This window comes from Scyliorhinus canicula, chromosome 9, assembly GCF_902713615.1.
Source record: "Scyliorhinus canicula chromosome 9, sScyCan1.1, whole genome shotgun sequence".
Classification (NCBI taxonomy): domain Eukaryota; kingdom Metazoa; phylum Chordata; class Chondrichthyes; order Carcharhiniformes; family Scyliorhinidae; genus Scyliorhinus; species Scyliorhinus canicula.
In genome coordinates this window covers 139,435,328-139,455,550 of record NC_052154.1, presented here as the reverse complement: position 1 = coordinate 139,455,550, position 20,223 = coordinate 139,435,328, and the positions used below count along the sequence as shown (strand labels likewise).

Genomic DNA, 20,223 nt, shown 5'->3' with positions numbered 1-20,223 from the left:
TGGATAAAGGTGGCTTGCACCTTGTGGAGAATGTTCAGGCCATAAAAGCAGCCCCGACTGCACAAAATGCCAGGGAATTGAGATTGTTTCTGGGACTCATTATTACGGGACGTTTATTTCAACTTTGGCCACCCTGCCTCCACCTATTCATGTCTTGTTAAAATAGCACCAGAAAGTGAGGTACAGAGCTCCACAAGAGGAAGCATTTGCAGGAGTAAAGTCACAGCTGTCATTCTCCCAGCTGCTGACCAACTACGATCCATCCCGGCCGTTCGTTCTCACATGTCATGCCTTTGGGCATTGGGGCGGTGCTATCCCATCGATGAGACGATGGCACAGAGCACCCCATCACATACACTTCCAAAACCCTGGCAGATGCGGAATGCCGCTATGTCCTGGCTATGATATACACAGTAAACAAATTGCACCACATTTTTCATTTTCACAGACCATAAGCCATTGTTAGAACTTTTTAATAAGGAAAAAGTAATTCCCCCCATAGCCTTGGCCCGGATTCAGTGCTGGGCTCTATTACTGGAGGCGCATAAATGCACCTTTCAACATTGCCCATGGGTCCAAATAGCATATACTGATGCCCGCAGCCATCTTCCTCTGCCTGTGAACCCTTGCCTCTTCACCAGTGGTGGACAAAGTTGTGGCGACTTTAAATTTCATGGACAGTCTGCCAGCAACAGCTGCACAGATTCGCACATGGACACGGAGATTCCACATTGGCAAAGTTTCCCCATACTATACTGCATGGCAGATTACAGGAGAACCCCCAGCAGCCCAACACCATGAAACGGCAGGAGCTGCGCGTAGACGTAAACTGACCGGTTTCCTCCCACAAGTCCTGATAGACGTGCTGTTAAATAATTAGGACATTCTGACTTCCGGTTGCGGCTATGCGGAGCTAAGCCGCACGTTCGGCAGCTCCCGCTTTAAGAGGACTTGTGGGCTCTTTTAAGGGACCCAAACGGCGCGATTCGACGGATAAAGGGGTCTGGAGCGAAACCCCCCGGAATTTATGGTGCGGACTTGAAGTGGGGCGAGGAGAAAAACAGCAGCAGTTCCCCTGGAAAAGTGGGGGAAGGTGGACAAAATGGCGGCCGGTGGAGCCCCTGAGGAGTGGAGGCAGTGGGCTGAGGAGCAGCAGGCGGCCCTTCTGCGCTATTTTACGGAGCTGAAAGGGGAGTTGTTGGAATCCCTGAAGGTGACGACGAGTAAGCTGCTGGAGACCCAGACAACCCAGGGTGCAGCGATACTGGAGTTGCAGCAGCAGGCCTCTGAGCGCGAGGAGGTGGTTTCGGCCCTCGTGGGGAAGATGGAGATACACGAGGCGCTTCATAAAATGTGGCAAGATCGGTTTGAGGAGATGGAGCTTCGGTCACGGAGGAAGAACCTGCGGATCCTGGGCCTCGAGGAGGGGCTGGAGTGGTCGGACCTGCCGGCCTATGTGGCCGTGATGCTGAACTCGCTGGTGGGGGCAGGATCCTTCCATCTGCCCCTGGAGCTGGAGGGGGCCCACAGAGCACTGGTCAGGCGGCCTAAGGCGAATGAACCCCCGTGGGCGGTGCTGGTGCGGTTCCATCGGTTCAGTGACCGGGAGTATGTTCTCCGATGGGAAGAAGGTGAGGAGTAGCAAGTGGGAGAATTCGGTAGTGCGTATCTACCAGGACTGGAGTGCGAAGGTGGCCAAGCAGAGAGCCGGGTTTAACCGGACGAAGGCGGTGCTCCATGGAAAGCAGGTGAAGTTCGGCATGTTGCCGCCTGCGCGCCTGTGGGTCACCTACAAGGACCAGCATCACTACTTTGAGTCCCCGGAGGAAGCGTGGGCCTTTGCGTAGTCTGAAAAGCTGGACTCAAACTAGAGATTGGGGGCTGTGGGAGTTTTTCTATTTCTGTACCATTGTTTATGCTGTAGCGGGTTATTCTGTTTGTTTCTGTCCTTTCTCTCGCTTTCGGACGATGTGGGTTATGGTTTTGTGTTCTAAGGGGGGTACTGGGGTTTGTGGTTGATCTGTGTCTTTGTTTGTACGGAGTTGGTGGTTGGGTTGGGACTGCGGTTTGGGAGCTGCGTTGGTGGGGTGGAGCAGTGTGGAAGCGCGGGCTTTCCTCTGGTTTCCTGCGCTGCGGGACGAGGGGGGTGGAGCTGGTGGCGAGGGGCATGGTTATTAGACCGGGTTTCCCGCGCTGAAGCGGTGCCAAGGAGCTGATGCAGGGGAGGAGTGGGGACCTCATATCGGGAGGGGTCGGAGTTAGAGCAGGAGCTGCCGGGGTCAGCAGAAGTCAGCTGGCTCATGGGAGTACAGTGGAGGGAGAGTCGCGGCTAGGAGGGCGAGCAGAATGCTGGTGCACCAGCTTCGTAAGCGGGACGCGGCTAGGGAGATTGGTGGAGTGAAGGATAGAGATGGGACTGTGGTGCGGCAGGGGGCAGAGGTCAATGAGGTCTTTAGGGACTTCTACAGGGAACTGTACCGGTCGGAGCCGCCGGCGGTGGGAGGGGGAATGGAGCGTTTTTTGGACAGGCTCCGATTTCCAAGGGTGCAGGAGGAGCAGGTGGAGGGACTGGGGGTGCCGATCGAGTTGGAGGAGCTGGTCAGTGGGATTGGCCACATGCAGTCGGGGAAGGCGCCGGGACCGGATGGGTTCCCGGTTGAATTTTATAAGAAATATGTGGACCTGCTGGGCCCCCTGTTGGTTAGGACCTTCAACGAGGCATGGGAGGGGGGTGTTCTGCCTCCGACGATGTCTCGGGCGCTAATCTCCCTGATCCTGAAGCGTGATAAGGACCCCTTGCAGTGCGGATCATACAGGCCGATTTCACTGCTGAATGTAGACGCCAAGTTGCTGGCGAAGATCTTGGCCACTAGAATAGAGGACTGGTTGCCGGGGGTGGTACATGAAGATCAGACGGGTTTTGTGAAGGGGAGGCAGCGGAACACTAACGTGCGAAGGCTGCTAAATGTGATAATGATGCCGGCAGCAGAAGGAGAGGCGGAGATTGTGGTGGCATTGGATGCGGAGAAGGCCTTTGACAGGGTTGAGTGGGGGTATTTGTGGGAGGTGTTGGAGAGGTTCGGGTTTGGGGTGGGGTTTATTAAATGGGTGAGGTTGCTGTACGAGGCCCCGATGGCGAGTGTAGCGACAAATGGGAGGAGGTCCGAGTACTTCAGGCTCCACCGTGGGACGAGGCAGGGGTGCCCCCTGTCCCCCTTGCATTTTGCGCTGGCAATTGAGCCTCTTGCCATGGCTCTCAGGGAGTCGAGGAGATGGAGGGGTTTGATGCGAGGTGGGGAGAGCACCGAGTGTCGCTGTATGCGGACAACTTGCTGTTGTATGTAGCAGACCCGGTGGGGGGAATACCGGAGGTGATGGAGATTCTTGCTGAGCTCGGGAGTTTCTCGGGATATAAATTGAACCTGGGCAAGAGTGAGCTGTTTGTCGTACACCCGGAAGATCAGGAGGAGGGGATTGGTAGGCTCCCGCTAAAGAAGGCAGTGAGGAGTTTTAGGTACCTGGGGGTTCAGGTGGCTAGGAGCTGGGGGACTCTGCACAAGCTCAATTTTACTAGGTTGGTGGAGCAGATGGAGGAGGAATTTAAAAGGTGGGACATGCTGCCGTTGTCGTTGGCGGGTAGAGTACAGTCCGTTAAAATGACGGTGCTCCCGAGGTTTTTGTTTTTGTTTCAGTGCCTCCCCATTTTTGTTCCGAGGGCCTTTTTTAGGAGGGTGAACAGCAGCATTCTGTGATTTATTTGGGCGCACAGGACTCCGAGGGTAAGGAGGGTCTTTTTGGAGCGGGGCAGGGATAGAGGGGGGCTGGCGCTTCCCAACCTCTCTGGGTACTATTGGGCGGCTAACGTCTCGATGGTACGTAAGCGGGTAATGGATGGGGAGGGGGCAGCATGGAAACGGATGGAGATGGCGTCCTGTGGAGGCACGAGCCTGAAGGCACTGATAACGGCGTCGCTGCTGCTCCCTCCAACGAGGTACACCACGAGCCCGGTGGTGGCGGCTACCCTCAAAATTTGGGGGCAGTGGAGGCGACACAGGGGGGAAGTGAGGGGCTCGGTGGAGGCCCCGCTGCGGGGGAACCACCGGTTTGTCCCAGGGAACATGGATGGCAGGTTCCTGGGGTGGCACAGGGCGGGCATTAGGAAGTTGGGAGACCTGTTTATCGACGGGAGGTTCGCGAGCCTTGGTGAACTGGAGGAATATGTTCAGGTACCTTCAGGTCAAGGCGTTTGCTAGGTGACAGGTGGAGGGGTTCCCTTTGCTGCCCCCGCGGGGGGTAAGGGATAGGGTGCTTTTGGGGGTGTGGGACGGATGGGAAGGTGTCTGACATCTACCAGGTAGTGCAGGAGGTGGGGGAGGCGTTGGTAGAGGTGCTGAAGGCTAAGTGGGAGGTGGAGCTGGGGGAGCAGATTGAGGAGGTGACATGGGCGGACGCCCTGGAGAAGGTGAACTCCTCCTCTTCATGTGCGAGGCTTAGTCTCATCCAGTTGAAGGTGCTGCACCGGGCCCACATGTCCGGATCTAGGATGAGTAGGTTCTTTGGGGGCGAAGACAGGTGCGTCAGGTGTTCGGGGAGTCCAGCAAACCATGCCCATATGTTCTGGGCATGCCCGGCACTGGAGGAGTTCTGGAAGGGGGTGGCGAGGACGGTGTCGAGGGTGGTGGGATCCAGGGTCAAGCCAGGCTGTAGACTCGCGATATTTGGGGTTGGGGTGGAGCCGGGAGTGCAGGAGGCGAAAGAGGCCGATGTCTTGGCCTCTGCGTCCCTAGTAGCCCGGCGAAGGATCTTGCTGCAGTGGAAAGATGCGAGACCTCCGAGCGTGGAGACCTGGATTAATGACATGGCGGGATTCATTCAGCTGGATAGGGGCAAATTCGCCCTGAGGGGGTCGGTACAAGGGTTCTTTAGGAGGTGGCAGCCTTTCCTCGACTTTCTGGCTCAACGATAAGGTACTAGGTCAGCAGCAGCAACCCGGGGGGGGGGGGGGGGGGGGGGGGGGGGAAGGGGGGGGGGGTGGTTTCTAGGGGGATAGTGTTTAAGTTAATTTGCTTATTGTTAATTTATTTTGTTGTTTATTGGGGTTGGGGGGGGTGGTGGGGGGGTTTACTATATGCGTTGTTAAGGGTGCCGGGGGGGGGGGGGGGGGGTGTTTATTACTGTTATTGTTATTATTGTTTTGTTGATATATATTTTTCAAAAAATTCCAATAAAAATTATTTTAAAAAAAAGTAATTAGGACATTCTGAATTCCCCCTCTGTGTACCCGAACTGGCGGCAGAATGTGGCAACTAGGGGCTTTTCACAGTAACTTCATTCTAGTGTGACAATAAAGAGTATTATTATTAGAGGATGGCATTCTCCAGTAGGGAGCTCGTGTGGCCATACTGTAGACAGGTCTGGCCATTGATCCTGCAGGGCCTGCACAGTGGTCACCCAGGGGCTTCAAAGATGAAGATGTTGGTGAGGAGTTATGTCTGGTGGCCAGGGATCGATGACAACATCAAGCAAGTAGTGAAAAGATGCTCAGCGTGTCAAGAGCACCAGAAACTCCTTCCTTCGACCTCACTTCACCCCTGGGAATAGGCAGGACAAACCTGGGTGAAGTTTCATACGGACTTCGTCTTGATCCTTGTGGATGCCCATTCTAAGTTGATAACTGTACAGAGGATGACCTCCACCACCTCAAGACCCACTGTTGAAAAATTAAGGTGCTCGTTTAGCACCTACAGGACTCCAAAGGTACTGGTTGCCGATAATGGGACCCCAGAGGAATTCGCTAAATTTGGACGCACAACTGGGATAAGACACATCTGGACTGCCCTGTACCATCCGGCCTTAAATGGCTTGCCGTTCAAGCGGGGAATTCGGAAGCAGACCACGGCCTCCCTGGACACACGACTGGTGAGGTTCCTTTTTCATTAAAGGACCATGCCTCATGTCAAGACTTGGGTAGCTCTGGGAGAGCCGCTGATGGGCCGGTGCCCGTGAACACATTCAAGTCTGACTTTCCCCAGATCGGGCAGAAAGGTTGAGCTGCAACAAGATATAATCTCGAAAAAGGCAGCCTACAAACCGCTAAATGCCACCTGATCCAAACCCACCGCTGGCAGAAGCACAACCGCATGCAAAGCAGCGCAGGAGGCCTCCTCAGATGATTACAGAGGCTGAACGTTCGGACTTTGGGTTACGGGGTGGTGGGGGTGTAATAACCCCCATGAGGCTTGCGGGTATACCCTGATTGATCTCCCCGTGGGACTTGTGGAATATGAACTTCCCTGCTAGTGAGCGAAGGCCATAAATAAACCAGCCACTCGGCTTCCTGTGTCAAAATTGAAAAATAGTTCTGAGACCTGGAAGAACACAATGAATTAGTAGGGAAAAATTATTCACACAATTTACAAAATAGCAGATTAATATATCTTGAGAAGATTGAAAACATGGCATGTTGTTGAATGTCTGGTTTGTTGAGAGGCTACTGCACAGATACCAACTGCATGAAGATGCGTTCAGTTATACACATGATGTAAGCTATAGTTTACCATTGCTTATTTTTTTGCCAACTGGGACAAAATATGAACCTAGCAATTTTGGCAGTGCAACAGCTTAAAAAAGTAAGCCAAGCAATGCGGTGGGATGGGGTTTCCATCCACCATTCTAATGCATTGCTGTGTCTGCTGCAAATTATGGGGTCAGTTACTTAGAATAACCATTGGCAATGCAGGCCATGTTGATTCAACTTGTAATTCACTGCATCTCTTCTAGTGTGGCTAGATGCTGGCATTTAGCAATTTCTACCCATGTCTTGGCAATGGAAATCTCCAATCACTCCCCTGTGTAATTAGCGCCACTGACATTTCTTTGAAATCCACAATTCTACCAACATTTTGATGACTGCACATTGTTATTTCAGCCATTGATTGCAATCATGGATATTACACTATCACAATGCTTTTTATTCAACAATTCTGTGTTAAAAAAACATTATCATTAGGAAAATCTTTCAGATTACTAGCCAAGTTTCATTAATAACATGAATAATTTGTGATTCAGTAGTCTGTACACAATTACCACTCTCTACACTGCTATAACCATCAGCCCGATGTTATAAGCTGAAGCTCGGCCTCCCCATGCGTTTGCTCCTCCCTGCACATTTTACTCACCCCGACCTCATCACAGTTGAAGAAATGCATATCGGGTTTGTGCTGATCGGAGTCTTGACACATGAGCAGTAAAACTGATGAATATTTGGACTGGTTGAGTACAGCTTGGCAGTGATGCACAATGTTTAATGGAAAGTTCTCCAATTCGTCCTTTAGAAAATAAGGTGGTGGGGGTGGGGTGGAAAACATCAAAGAGAAGATTGAGTAAAGCATCCAAAAGAACAGGAAAGAGGCTTACCTCTTATGAAAAATAGCATGTACGTTGTCTTGCACTGTGAATTGCCATTAAACTCCACAATATCACAATCACCTATAACTATGAATAGACAAATAAAGCTTAGAAAAATAAGTCTCTTCAATAGCAGATGGCACAGACTGTCCACAACAGGGTATCAGTGCTTACACCAGTTGCTTAATTGGATTGGATTTGTTTATTGTCACGTGTACAGTGAAAAGTATTTTTCGCGAGCAGCTCAACAGATCATTAAGTATATGAAAAGAAAAGGAAATAAATGATAATGGTATTCATATTAGCATTTCATTACTTGGTTGGCAAAGCATTTGAAAATTCATACTGAAATATATGTTACATGGTGCGTGCATTCAAAACTGGAGCACAGATGTCCATACTTGTAAATCAGTCCTCAGTCGTAAATCAGTCCTCAGTCCGGAATAAACCCAAACATTTCTGTTGTAAGAAACAATCTGGTCTGTTCTCCTGAAGATGCTGACTTTTGTTGGGGTATGATTTTACAGGCAAGATCGCCCTTCTGCATCTTACTCTAACAACCATTTTTCCCATGTTTGCCAAAATAGAAGGGCAGCACGGTAGCGCAGTGGTAGCACTGCAGTCTCACGGCACCAAGGTCCCAGGTTCGATCCCGGCTCTGGGTCACTGTCCGTGTGGAGTTTGCACATTCTCCCCGTGTTTGTGTTGGTTTCGCCCCCACAACCCAAAGATGTACAAGGTAGGTGGATTGAACGCACTAAATTTAAAAAAAAAAATTTTAAATGCTTGCCAAGATAGAAAAGGTGGACAGACATATTTTTCATGGGCGGCATCAGAGCCAAATCAGATCCTAATTCAAATAGAGAATGCAGTGAATTGGTGGGTGAAGGGCGTGGACAGGAACCTAGAGAATGCAGTGAATTGATGAAATGAGAAAGAAAATGAAATGAAAATCGCTTATTGTCATGAGTAGGCTTCAAATGAAGTTACTGTGACGGCTGTTACGGGAATCGAACCGTGCTGCTGGCCTGCTTGGCAATAATAATGTTTATTAGTGTCAGAAGTAGGCTTACATTAACACCACAATGAGGTTACTGTGAAAGACCCCCAGTCACCACATTCCAGCGCCCATTCAGGTACACAGAGGGAGAATTCAGAATGTTCAATTTCCCTAACAGCATGTCTTTCGGGACTTGTGAGAGGAAACCCACGCATACACAGGAAGAAGGTGCAGACTCTGCAGAGACAGTGACCCAAGCCAGGAATCGAACCGGGGACACTGGCATTATGAAGCAGCAGTGCTAACCACTATGCTACCGTGTTGATTACATGGGTGAAGGACGTGGACAGGAACCTGCAACCAATCAATTTATGAAAGTTTACTTTGGTGCTCCAAAATTCTGCACTGATTCTATGTGGCTGACCATCACTGTATGTATCTATTTAAAAACAAATTCCAGACATTCTTACCTGATTTTCACAGTCCAGCAGTCTGATGGCTTTGTCATTGACTTGCAGCAGCATCTCCTGAGTCCACACCTTCCCTTTCGAATCCAACTGCAGTAGTTTCTTGATGCCATCATCTATTGTCACAATGGACTCACTCTTGTCCATTGCGAACGTGGCAAGATGCTAGAAGCAAGAACAAGCAATAGATCTGTGTGTCTTACAGCTTGGTTTACAGCTCCACAAGGGTGGTTAAGTTAATTCACTGAGTGCAATCACCATTTCATCCTTCTACCACATTTAAATATGATACTTAAATTTTCCAGAGATTGTGAAGTCTGGCTTTTATATTCTATAGTGTTTCAGATGTTGTGTAAAATTAATGTTGCATTCCTTTATTAACGATCTTTATCTATTTTCTACTATGTACAGAACATTAGCCACGAGTAAGGATATAGGGATGAGGTTTAATCCTTAGTCTCTGTTAGTGCTGCTCTGCACTTATACACACAACTCACTGTCACTACTGACAAAAGCTACGACTTCTGTTATTAAGCATTTAAATTTTAGCATTGAGTTAGCATTGAATTATAATATATATACAAATAAGTACCCCACTGCCTGGAGCTGGACGTATCCAAGGCAGAAACACAATGTATTTCAATGGGCTGGAAGAAGTCACATTAACTAACTACAAAATAACCCCCTATACATTCTAATCACTTCAGCAGTTCATTTATTGCAGCATTACCTCCACGTGGTACTGAGATGTCTCCTGCATGATAACATTGGAATTGGAATACTTCTTTCGTTGCTCTGTAACAGATAGGTCAAATTAATCACTAATGCTGGACTTAACCGAACGAAAGAGGAAAGGGTGAAGTTACTTCTTATCAAGGCAACAATGGTCAGTGTCAAGAGCGAAACTGTTTTACAAATTAGGATATTATTAGGAGGAAATGCCACAAATGTATAGTTTCAACTACTGGTTCTTTACAAAGGGCCAAGAATTAGCAGCAAGCGAAAATATATCTTCCATTGAAACAGATTTATCACTGCATCTCTGTTACAAATTCAAGTCTGTCAAAAATATCAGTGGCATCGGTCATTCCCATAAGCGGATCACACATTCCTCACATTCCAGAGTTGACTCACACTATTCAATATTGATTATGTAACCCAGCAATGTGTCAATATGATATCCTGGTGATCTGAACTAGATATCGGCAGTGGTCATAAAGGCGAGTGGGCATAAAGGTAGCGCCGTTGGCCGGTATGCTGGTTCTCCAGCTTTATCCCATCCCCAGGCCATTTCCCCCAGAGACAGCATGGTGGGCGAGGGAGTGGCAGTACAGGCAGCAGGTAGCCAACTGACACTGCAATTGGACAACGAAAATCAATTGTCCATAGTTGCCCGTGATTGTCTAGTCGGCCACCAGGTTCCGGCCAGAAGTGGGGCAGTGGAGTTGCCTCTTGGTGGCAGATCCTGGCAGCCTTAGATGTCCCCACTATCTGCCTGGAGTCAGCTGTAGCACCCCCCCCCCCCCCCCCCCCCCCCCCCCACCCCCAACCCAAATGATTACCTGGCTACTCAATCATAAATTTAAAAATGTTGCAGGGGGAACTTACTTGCCAAACACTCTGCAGCTGCTTACAAGCAGGAGAGCCTCTAATTGGACCACAAGCATCCCGAGTGCCAGCCTGACATTCGTAATTGGACAGCAAGCTAGCCAGGGGCCATTAATTGGCCAATTCAGGGAAAGGTCTTGGAGATCACAGATGAGTGACTGCCTCCCACACACCTGTGAACCTCATTTGAGCTTGGTGGTCGGGTGGTAAAGCCCAAAGGGTATACGTCCTGTCCATTATGTCTAGCAGACCCATCCTCATCAGATGATGCCACAATCAATCACTAAATTATTTTTTTCCTCAGAAACAAAGTGACATGCAGAGCAAACGTAATGATTTAATTCAATCAAGGCAACTTGTTTTTGCTCACAACAACGTATTAATGAACACAATGAGTCATCATGCTTGATATAAATAAAATTATTTCTGACAATACTCCAGCAATTTAACCTTCTAAGCCAGAGTGAGTTAGCCATTTTCTGTACAAAATCTGGTTGTCAAAGAAGAACAAAGAACAAAGAAAATTACAGCACAGGAACAGGCCCTTCGGCCCTCCCAGCCTGCGCCGATCCAGATCCTTTATCTAAACCTGTCTCCTATTTTCCAAGGTCTACTTCCCTCTGTTCCCGCCCATTCGTATACCTGTCTAGATGCTTCTTAAATGATGCTATCGTGCCCGCCTCTACCACCTCCGCTGGTAAAGCGTTCCAGGCACCCACCACCCTCTGCGTAAAAGAATTTCCACACACATCTCCCTTAAACTTTCCCCCTCTCACTTTGAAATCGTGACCCCTTGTAACTGACACCCCCACTCTTGGGAAAAGCTTGTTTCTATCCACTCCATTCAGAAAATGGTTGTGTTTTTCTCCCAATTCTCACTACCAAAGTGGAGGAATATGTCAGCCAACCCCTGTTAAGTGACCAAGACCAGGAGCTTCCCAAAACTATGGTTGTGAGATGCTCCTTAAATTAATACTGAAACAGTATAATCACTTGTTATAGTTTGTAGCCTTTGGGGAAACACCTTCAATGTCTAGTTCTTTAACATTTTAACCACCCTCTATTTCAGGGTTGTTTTTACTTGCTCCTTTTTTAAAAACATGCAGAAAAACTTATGAATCAAAAACCCAACATTTAAGTTTTGCTGCTTTCCAAATTCTTTTTGTGGAAAATACATTTGAAACATCCCAAAAGATAACAGTCTAGTATGGTATTGTTTATGGACCTATGAACAGAGGACTAATGTGGCGCTGTCAAGTTCTCTTGAGCTAACCATGGTTTCATTTTTCTTGCCTTTATCCACATTTTTAATGTCTTAATTTAAAAATACTTATCACCTCCATTCAAAAACCTATTATGGATTTGGTTTCCATCATTGTTTCAGTATTCCATGCTGTAACAAATCCTCTTTGTAAAAAATAATTTCCCTCTCTTTGCTCTTTCAATGATGACCTCAAGTTCATCGCATCTGGAGAGCAATACATTTTTCCAGTTTACCTCACACAAATTTTGAATACCTCTCATCAGACCTGCTTTTAATCTTTATCCTATTATTAAAAGATACTCAGCTTTTCTCACCTCGCTTCATTAAAACACCTTGGGCTGGATTCTCCAGCCTCCCAGCCATATGTTTTCCAGTGACGCGGTCAATGGAATTCCCATTGAAGCCACCCCATGTTGCCAGGAAACCAGCCGGCGGGGGTGCGCTGCCGGCAGGCCCAGAGAATCCCACTGCCAGAAAACGCTCGGAGAATTCTGACCCTTATCCTTAGAATCATATTTGTGAATCATGACTGCACTCCGTCCAGGATGCAGATATCTTTCAAACAGTAATGTGATTAAAATGGGACACAATGTTCTAATTGCAGCCTATACAAATAATTTACACTTGGCCCATTTTAATTATTCACATGAATTGCTGCTGTCACCGGAAGCTTGTTTGATTATTTTAAGAAAGAAGAATTTTGCTGCTTCTTTCCCTCATAAATAGGATTGTCCCCTTTCCTTATACCTTTCCCAGGAGGCTGTGTGAATTGGGGGAGGGCGATAAAACTGATGGCACACAGGAGTTCATGATGTCCGGATGGAATGAGGTTGACTGGTATGTTTGTATCTTTTTTTGTAGGTTTCTTACGCACTTTGTTGTTTTGTGCTCCTAAAGCCCAAGCTGTTACATTTGAAGAGTTGGGTATCTGAAACCCCGTGTTTTTCTGCTTATTGCTCATTTTAGGCTTTGACCAGTTAATAGTGCATACCTCCTCCTTTCTTTCTCAGTTCCCCTGCACTCAATTTCATCTGACATCTATTTGCATATTGACTACCTTCTCTGTCCTCCTGAAATCATTTATAGTTAACAACATACATTAATTAGGTGCTATCTGCGAATCTTGATATTGTGCTGCCATGATCCAAATCAAGATCTTAGCCGGTGCTGACGCGATGGCTTGAATGGCTTCCTTCTGCACTGTAGCTTTTCTATGGTTTCATTGTTCTGTTGAGCTTGACATAGATGGACACTGCTGGAGGTTATTACCTTGTTTAAGCGCCATCAAGGAAATTTATTTCACAGTATTTAAAAGTACATAATATATATATATATTGGGTGAGTTTCTTTGGCCTCCCTATGACATGTTTCTCGGCTGAAGGCCATTCTTGAGCCGGTAACAGGATCTTCTGGTCTCGCCGCTGTCAATGAGATTTCCCATTGAATCCACCGCACACTGCCGAGAAACCCGGCAGGGGTGCGGCATCTGTGGGACCGGAAGATCTCACCCTATATATGTAAAACTAGACAAAACAACAGCTTTTATGCCAATTTAGCTCATGGGAACTTAAGCCCAAATTTGAGAATTGCATGAGCATATATATAGTGCAAAAACTTGCAGAAAAGAAACAGAAATCAGAATAGAATATTTTGCCCATCGAGAGCACACATGCCATCTTCCAACTTGACACCCTTTATCTAATTTATATTATTTAAATTAAACAAATCAAATTAAAGCCATAAATTCTACTTTATACATATTTAGCAGAGAAAATAATTTCCTCTTTTTAACATTGATGCGCTATCAATTGCACTTAAAGACTCGAATCGGTACAAGAGAGGCTTTATTATAGTTAGATGTTTATCCTCCGACTGCAGCTGGTAGAATGGCAGCTAGGAGAACTCATATTTATACTGCTCCCTGTGGGTGGAGCTAGCCGGCAGGGGCTACCGACGAACCTGTAGTACAGGTACTGCTGTACATCCCCTAATACAGGCACACACACAATTACACAGTGGTGGATCACCACAAACATACAGATTCTGATGCCATAAAAAGTAATTAAAGGTATATGAATATATATACATATCTATTAGAATAGAGTGCAAGTTTCAGTCCGAACATAACTTGCTCTCTTATCTCATGCAATCATTCAATAGGATTCGTGTGTAGTAAATCTTTAACATCAGATCTGCTCAAACCAGTTATGCGTGAATATCTTCAGGGGAAAAAGGCTCAACTCTGCTCTCATGTTGTTCTTACACTGAAATTTGCCAGTAAATGATTGGCGAATATGCATGCATTAAAACAGTATTTATATCTATTGTTCTCTTTTCAATTTCCTATCCATGTCCTCATACTCATGTTATGACCATGTGCTTTCCTTTTGTCAATAAGCTTCAAGGTAGAAGTGCCAAATGCCTTTTGAAAATCCATCCACACATCTATTCAGATATTCAATTAATTCTTCAAAATTCTCTGTTACATTTATCAGACACAATCTGTCTCACGCAAATCCATGTTGATTGTCCTTAATTAATCAATGTCTTTCTAGATGGTGATTAATTTTCTGTCATATTATGGGCTTTAGAAACTGCCCCACTGTTGACTCATCTACAGTTATACGTTTTGTGCCTTTGAAGTGTTACACTTAGAACCCTCTTAGCAGTTTAGCATAACTTCCATAACTCAGGATGATTGTGGTCAGACCTTCTCAAATCTCTGAATTCTCTCAACATTCTTGGATACATGCCGTCAGGACCTCATCTCTCATCATCTTAAAGTTCCACCAATTCTTTCAGCATTACTGCCTTAGTCATGGCAAGGTTTACTGCATTTACACAACTGACATTTTCTTTCTTATGCCCTTATGTTTCAATTTCATTCCAATCAATTGTCATCTTAGTTCAATGAGGAGGCGGCACAGTGACCCAGTGTTTAGCACTACTGCCTCACCGTGCTGAGGACCCGAGTTCGGTCCTGGCCCCGGCTCACTGTCCATGTGGGCTTTGCACATTCTCCCTGTGTCTGCGTGGGTCTCACCCCCACAACTCAAAGATGTGCAGGCTAGGTGGATTGGCCACACTAAATTGCCCCTTAATTGGAAAAAAATGAATTGGGAACTCTAAGTTTATTCAAAATAATCTTAGTTCAATGAAAGGTATCCATTGAATTCTGGCATTCCCTACCATGAATGCCTGTAATATACTTCAGACCAATCCCAAAATTGCTTTAGTGCACATATGTGGAAATCGATATCCCCAGACATGAAGAACCTGCTTGACGAAACATTTTCCCAAGTCTGAAGTGAAAATGATTCTCATTGATAGACATTCTTGGTGATAATATAGTAGTGAGCATCTGTCCATTGCTCCCTGATATCATTCCCCCTTTAAAAAAATTATGTTCTGTGGTAATCTTATTTACTCTCAATACTTGGCCTTGCTCTGCTTTTTGAAACAACACTCTCCAATTGTAAATGTGTAAATTCATTCATGGTAATTACCTCGTATAACATGATGATTCAGCTTTCTGGATTTTTTTAACTAACCAAACGTCCTGACTTGCCTATATCTCTCTTTCTCTGTCCCTTCAAACAGGCTCACTATCTCTCCCTTCCAAACAAATATAGCACAAACTGTACATGTGGATATATTTACCCCTTGCCATTCTTGTAAATGCTCTGATCATGATCATTTGCATTGTGTGAATTACACAAGAACATAAAAAATTGGAGAAAGAGAAGACCAGATGGTCTATCGAGCAAGCTCTACTATTTAATATGATCATTGGTGATTCTGGGCTACAACTCCACTTGCCATCTCCCAGTATCCCTTGATTTCCTGACAGACCAAACATTTGTCTATCCCAGCCTTAAATGCATTCAATAATGGAACATCCACATCCCTCTGGGGTAAAGAATTCCAATTAAATTCAGAACCCTCATTGAAGTAATTTCTTCTCACCTCAGTTCTAAACGATTGGCCCATAGATGTGCAGGTTAGGTGGAGTATGTGGATAGGGCAGGAGAGTGGGCAGTGCAGATTTGATGGGCCGAATGGCTTCCTTCTGCACTGTAAGGATTCTATGGCCCCTTATCCTGAGATGGTATCCCCATGCTTTAGACACCCCAACCATCGGAAACAATCTCTCAGCGTTGAACCTAACAAGCCCCTTCAAAATCCAGTAGATTTCAGTGTGATTGCCTCTCATTCTTCCAAACGCCAGAGGTTATATAACAGTTCATTCAGCATCTCATCATAGGACAATCTCACCATGCCAAGGACCAGTTTAGTGAACCTTCACTGTACCGTCTCTTATGAGAGTCTATCCTTTATTAAATATGAAGGCCAAAGCCTGACACATATTCCAGGTGTGATCCCACCATTGCCCTCTACTATTGACACAAAATTTATCTTTCTTGTACTCCAATCCCTTGCTATAAAAGGCCAATGTACCATTTGCCTTCCTAATTTGTTGCTACACCTGTATGCTAACATCCTGCATTCCTTGTACAGGCACATCCAAATATCTCCAAATACCAATATTTATAATTTCACACCTTTTAAGAAGAACTGTATGGAAATAAATGATACATAAATGAATAAAATAAATTATCTTTTGTATTGGAGGCCTACGTTTGTCTGGTGTATTGGTGGCCTACATTTGTCTTGTATCTCTTTATTAAGTCTCATTTTAATTTTAGTTTCTCTGTTCACAACAAATTCTATACTTTACTGCATATTGTTACTTATTGCGGAAATATGTTTAATCCATGCTCCAATTTTTTATGCTCCAATTGTTCCTTTGGTCCTATTATTTGTGCAATGCATTATGTCAAACATTCTTATTTTTTAAAATATAGATTTAGAGTACCCAATTCTTTTTATTTCCAATTAAGGGGCAATTTAGCGTGGCCAATCCACCAACCCTGCACATCTTTTTGGGTTGGGGGGGGGGGGGGGGGGGGGGGGCCCACGCAATGCCAAATTTTCTTAATTGTTCTTTTCATCTAGTTATCTCTGTATCATTGAAATTCACCCCGTCCCCCGCCTTTAAGTATATTTATTGATTTTAATATTAAATGTCAGTTATATTGTGGCGCATTGTGATAAAATCACTTGCCTAGAATGGGGTTTTTCAAACTCGGGGTCACGACCTGTGGGTGGGTTGCGGGCGGGTGTCGGAAGGGTCACGGAGCGATTGGTCATAGGAAGAAGTTGTTAATTCCTGATTCTTTGTGGCCGGTCTGGACTCAATAAAATCTAAGATGGATTTGCAGGTATCATATCATTTAATAATAACTAACTTGCAAGGCTGACTCAATCCATAGGACCTCAGGCCACACACACTGTCTTCTGAGAGCCCAGGATAAAGAGAACCTCTGGACAAAGGAACACTGGAGATATACTTCAAATTACATCAAGATTCGCATACAAACTTCCCATTGGTCATTTTACACACCTCCTGACCTGGCCATATATCCTGATTGGCTCACTTCGCATTTTCCCAATCCTGGCCTCTTGTTACCCAGCATCCTTTTCACTATTCTCTCCACGAGGCAAAGCTCCCCTCCCCCTTCCTAGCCATGCTGTGTTCATCCCTTTGTTCTCTGTCTGTGAACACATTACCCTCAGGGTCCGACTGTCCATCATATTCGTTTGTTCACTTCCTCAAAGTGACCAACAGCCAGCCGTGGGCTGTGGTGTTCGAAGGGGAGGGGCGACGCTGGGCTGGATGCGGGTTACCACGGGCGGGGGGGGGGGGGGGGGGGGGGGGAGGAACAGACACATGGGGCTGATGGGCAGACGATGCTATTGGTGGTGGCCCCAGCTTTGAGCTCCGCTCTGGCGCCCGTCCTCTGCTTGGCTCATACCCACCGTAGTCGGCACTATGTGACCTGCAGCTCCATGGTTAAGCTGCGCAATGGCTGGCACAACGGCTGCTTGCACTCCCCACGATGTGGAGTACTGGTCAGGAAGTGCTCGGCAGTCTGCAACTGGGATGAATGCATCTAACAACAGTAACAGAATCTGGACAGTGAGAGGGAAGACAGGCCAGCTTTGTCAGAGAGGAATATTGATCAAATGTGGCCAGGCAATACAGCTGACACATGTCAACACAGGAAGAAACCTACACAGTCATCACTAGTGTCACTACTCTCTGGAAACCAAGTAAGTACTTTTGGTGAGAACGGATAAGGAGATGACTTGGATGTTTGGACAGTGCAATGCAGTGGAACCAGTAAGAAATATTGTGACATTGCGTGTGCTTGGCAAGTTACTTCATCTTGTTTAAGGTAATAGTTTGTAAAGATAAAAAAATATATACTTTTTTGTATACTTGCGTAATTAGGTACAGCACGGTGGATAGCACTGCTGCCTCACAGCTCCAGGAACCGGGTTCAATTCCAGCCTCGGGTAACTGTGTGGAGTTTGCATTTCTCCCCGTGTGTGCGTGAGTTTCATCCAGGTGCTCCGGTTTCCTCCCACAGTCCAAAGATACGCAGGTTAGGTGGATTGGCCATTCTAAATTGTCCCTTAATGTCCAAAAGGTCAGGTTGGGTTACTGGGGTGTGGGGATATGTGGGGGCATGGGCTAAGTAGGGTGCTCTCTCCAAGGGCCGGTGCAGACTCGATGGGCCGAATGGCCTCCTTCTGCACTGTAAATTCTATGAGTTTATGATTAAATTTTGAAAGAAATGGTACATATTTAAAACAAAGTGTGTGTATAAATATAAGAATACACATATTTCACAGAAATTACTTTAATTTTCAGTACTAAAAAATCATAAACTTGGAAAAATCAGGTATTGGAAATAAAGTTTCAAAGTCAAAAAGAATGCCGACCACGACCAGCCTTCAAATACAAATGCTGGAATCTTCCTGGCAGAAGCAACATAGAGCAGGTCACGTGCTTTGGGCGGAAATCACAGAGGAGCGATTCCACCATTTCGTAGTTGCCAGCAAGCAAACAACAGGACTGTGAAGAACAGAAGGTGGATTATTTTGTAATAATGACGAGAGGCCCAGAGACACAAAACAACTGAATCTTCTGGAGAAAGCTTCTCAGGAGAGTACACGGCAGGAGAAAGCAGTGCTGGTATGCGCTGGATCCATCCAGAACGTCTGGTGAATAACCCATTAAGAAGAAACTAAAATTGGGAAGAAAGCAGTATAAAGATGATTTCTTGAGATATGGCTTTAATTGTGCAATTGCAAATCAGGGTGCAAAGCCCATGTGCGTTATATCCAGGAAATACAGGCAAATGAAAGTTCAAAACCTCAAAAGGCATTGGCATAGTCAGTTCGAGGTCAAACATCTTGTTTTTTTCCAAAGGATGCAAAACTTAAACGGCAGCTTCACAGAAATGCAACACTGAATGAAAAGGCAAGTGAGATCCTGAGGACCAAGCAGGCGCATCTGTCGCATTAAAGGTGTTATGGGCCAGGGTTTAGAGAACCCCAAAGTGTATCATGGAGTTCACCTGACCCCCAACTTTTAATGGCTTGTGGTATGGGGAGCACACGGCCCACTCTACAGGTGTGGTACTGCAGAAATGGAAAAGTAATTTCTAAAGCAAAACAATGTTTATTCGATGAACTCAAGGTAACCTTTTTAAAACATAGTGAACATCTTAGCAACTATTACTTCAAATAAAACCCCAAAGACTACTACACTAAGCAATCCTTTAAGCTTTCCTTTTAACATCCATAAGACTTAAAAAGACCTTTTTACAGAAAGACATCAGGCTTAACTTCACTACTGAGAACAGTTACCATGTTGAAATCAGCAAATGGACACTCATAAGCTTGCAGAGATTCACACACATCCTGCTGTGATTGCAGCTTCTCCAAAACTAAAATGAAAGCAAACCCACCCTGCAGCAAAAAGCCTAAAGCGAAAGTAAAAAGCTGACAGACAGCCCAGCTCCACCTACTCTCTGACATCACTGCAGTAATAAACACCCACTTCTTAAAGGTACTTTCACAACAGATATTTATATAGTCACCCATTTATAAACACCCATTTCTTAAAGGTACTCTCACATGACACCTCCTCCCAAGAAAAAATAAATAAACCATCAACTTCAAGACGGTTTAATTTTTCCCTTTTCACTATCCTTTAAGAAATGCATGATGTGGAGATGCCGGCGTTGGACTGGGATGAGCACAGTAAGAAATCTTACAACACCATGTTAAAGTCCAACAGGTTTATTTCAAACACGAGCTTTCGGAGCACTGCTCACCTGAGGAAGGAGCAGTGCTCCGAAAGCTCGTGTTTGAAACAAACCTGTTGGACTTTAACCTGGTGTTGTAAGACTTAAGAAGTGCACACAGTAGATACTTTAGTTCAATCTGATCACAGAGACCCATGTAATTCTCCACCACAGGAGCACTGGTTAGCACAACTTTCAGGCAGTCAAATGCCTGTTGAAAGTCCGCTGTCCACTGAAGTTTCGACATTTCTTTAGCAC

General features: G+C 45.8%; 1 protein-coding gene across 4 annotated transcripts in view; it reads right to left on the bottom strand.

Moving 5' to 3' along the window:
* The window catches only part of eps8l2 (EPS8 like 2), a 285,853-nt gene that overhangs the window by 69,979 nt on the left and 195,651 nt on the right, over positions 1 to 20,223 (bottom strand). For 2 of the 4 annotated variants that reach the window (XM_038807699.1, XM_038807700.1), the window contains exons 4-6: positions 9,605 to 9,669; positions 8,878 to 9,039; positions 7,179 to 7,328 (exon numbers count right to left, since the gene is read on the bottom strand). In XM_038807699.1, the coding sequence (XP_038663627.1) occupies positions 7,179 to 7,328; positions 8,878 to 9,039; positions 9,605 to 9,669 (377 nt within the window). Of the gene's footprint in view, positions 1 to 7,178; positions 7,329 to 7,416; positions 7,494 to 8,877; positions 9,040 to 9,604; positions 9,670 to 20,223 lie in introns of those variants that run through there. The other 2 variants (XM_038807701.1, XM_038807702.1) reach the window with 2 other exon arrangements.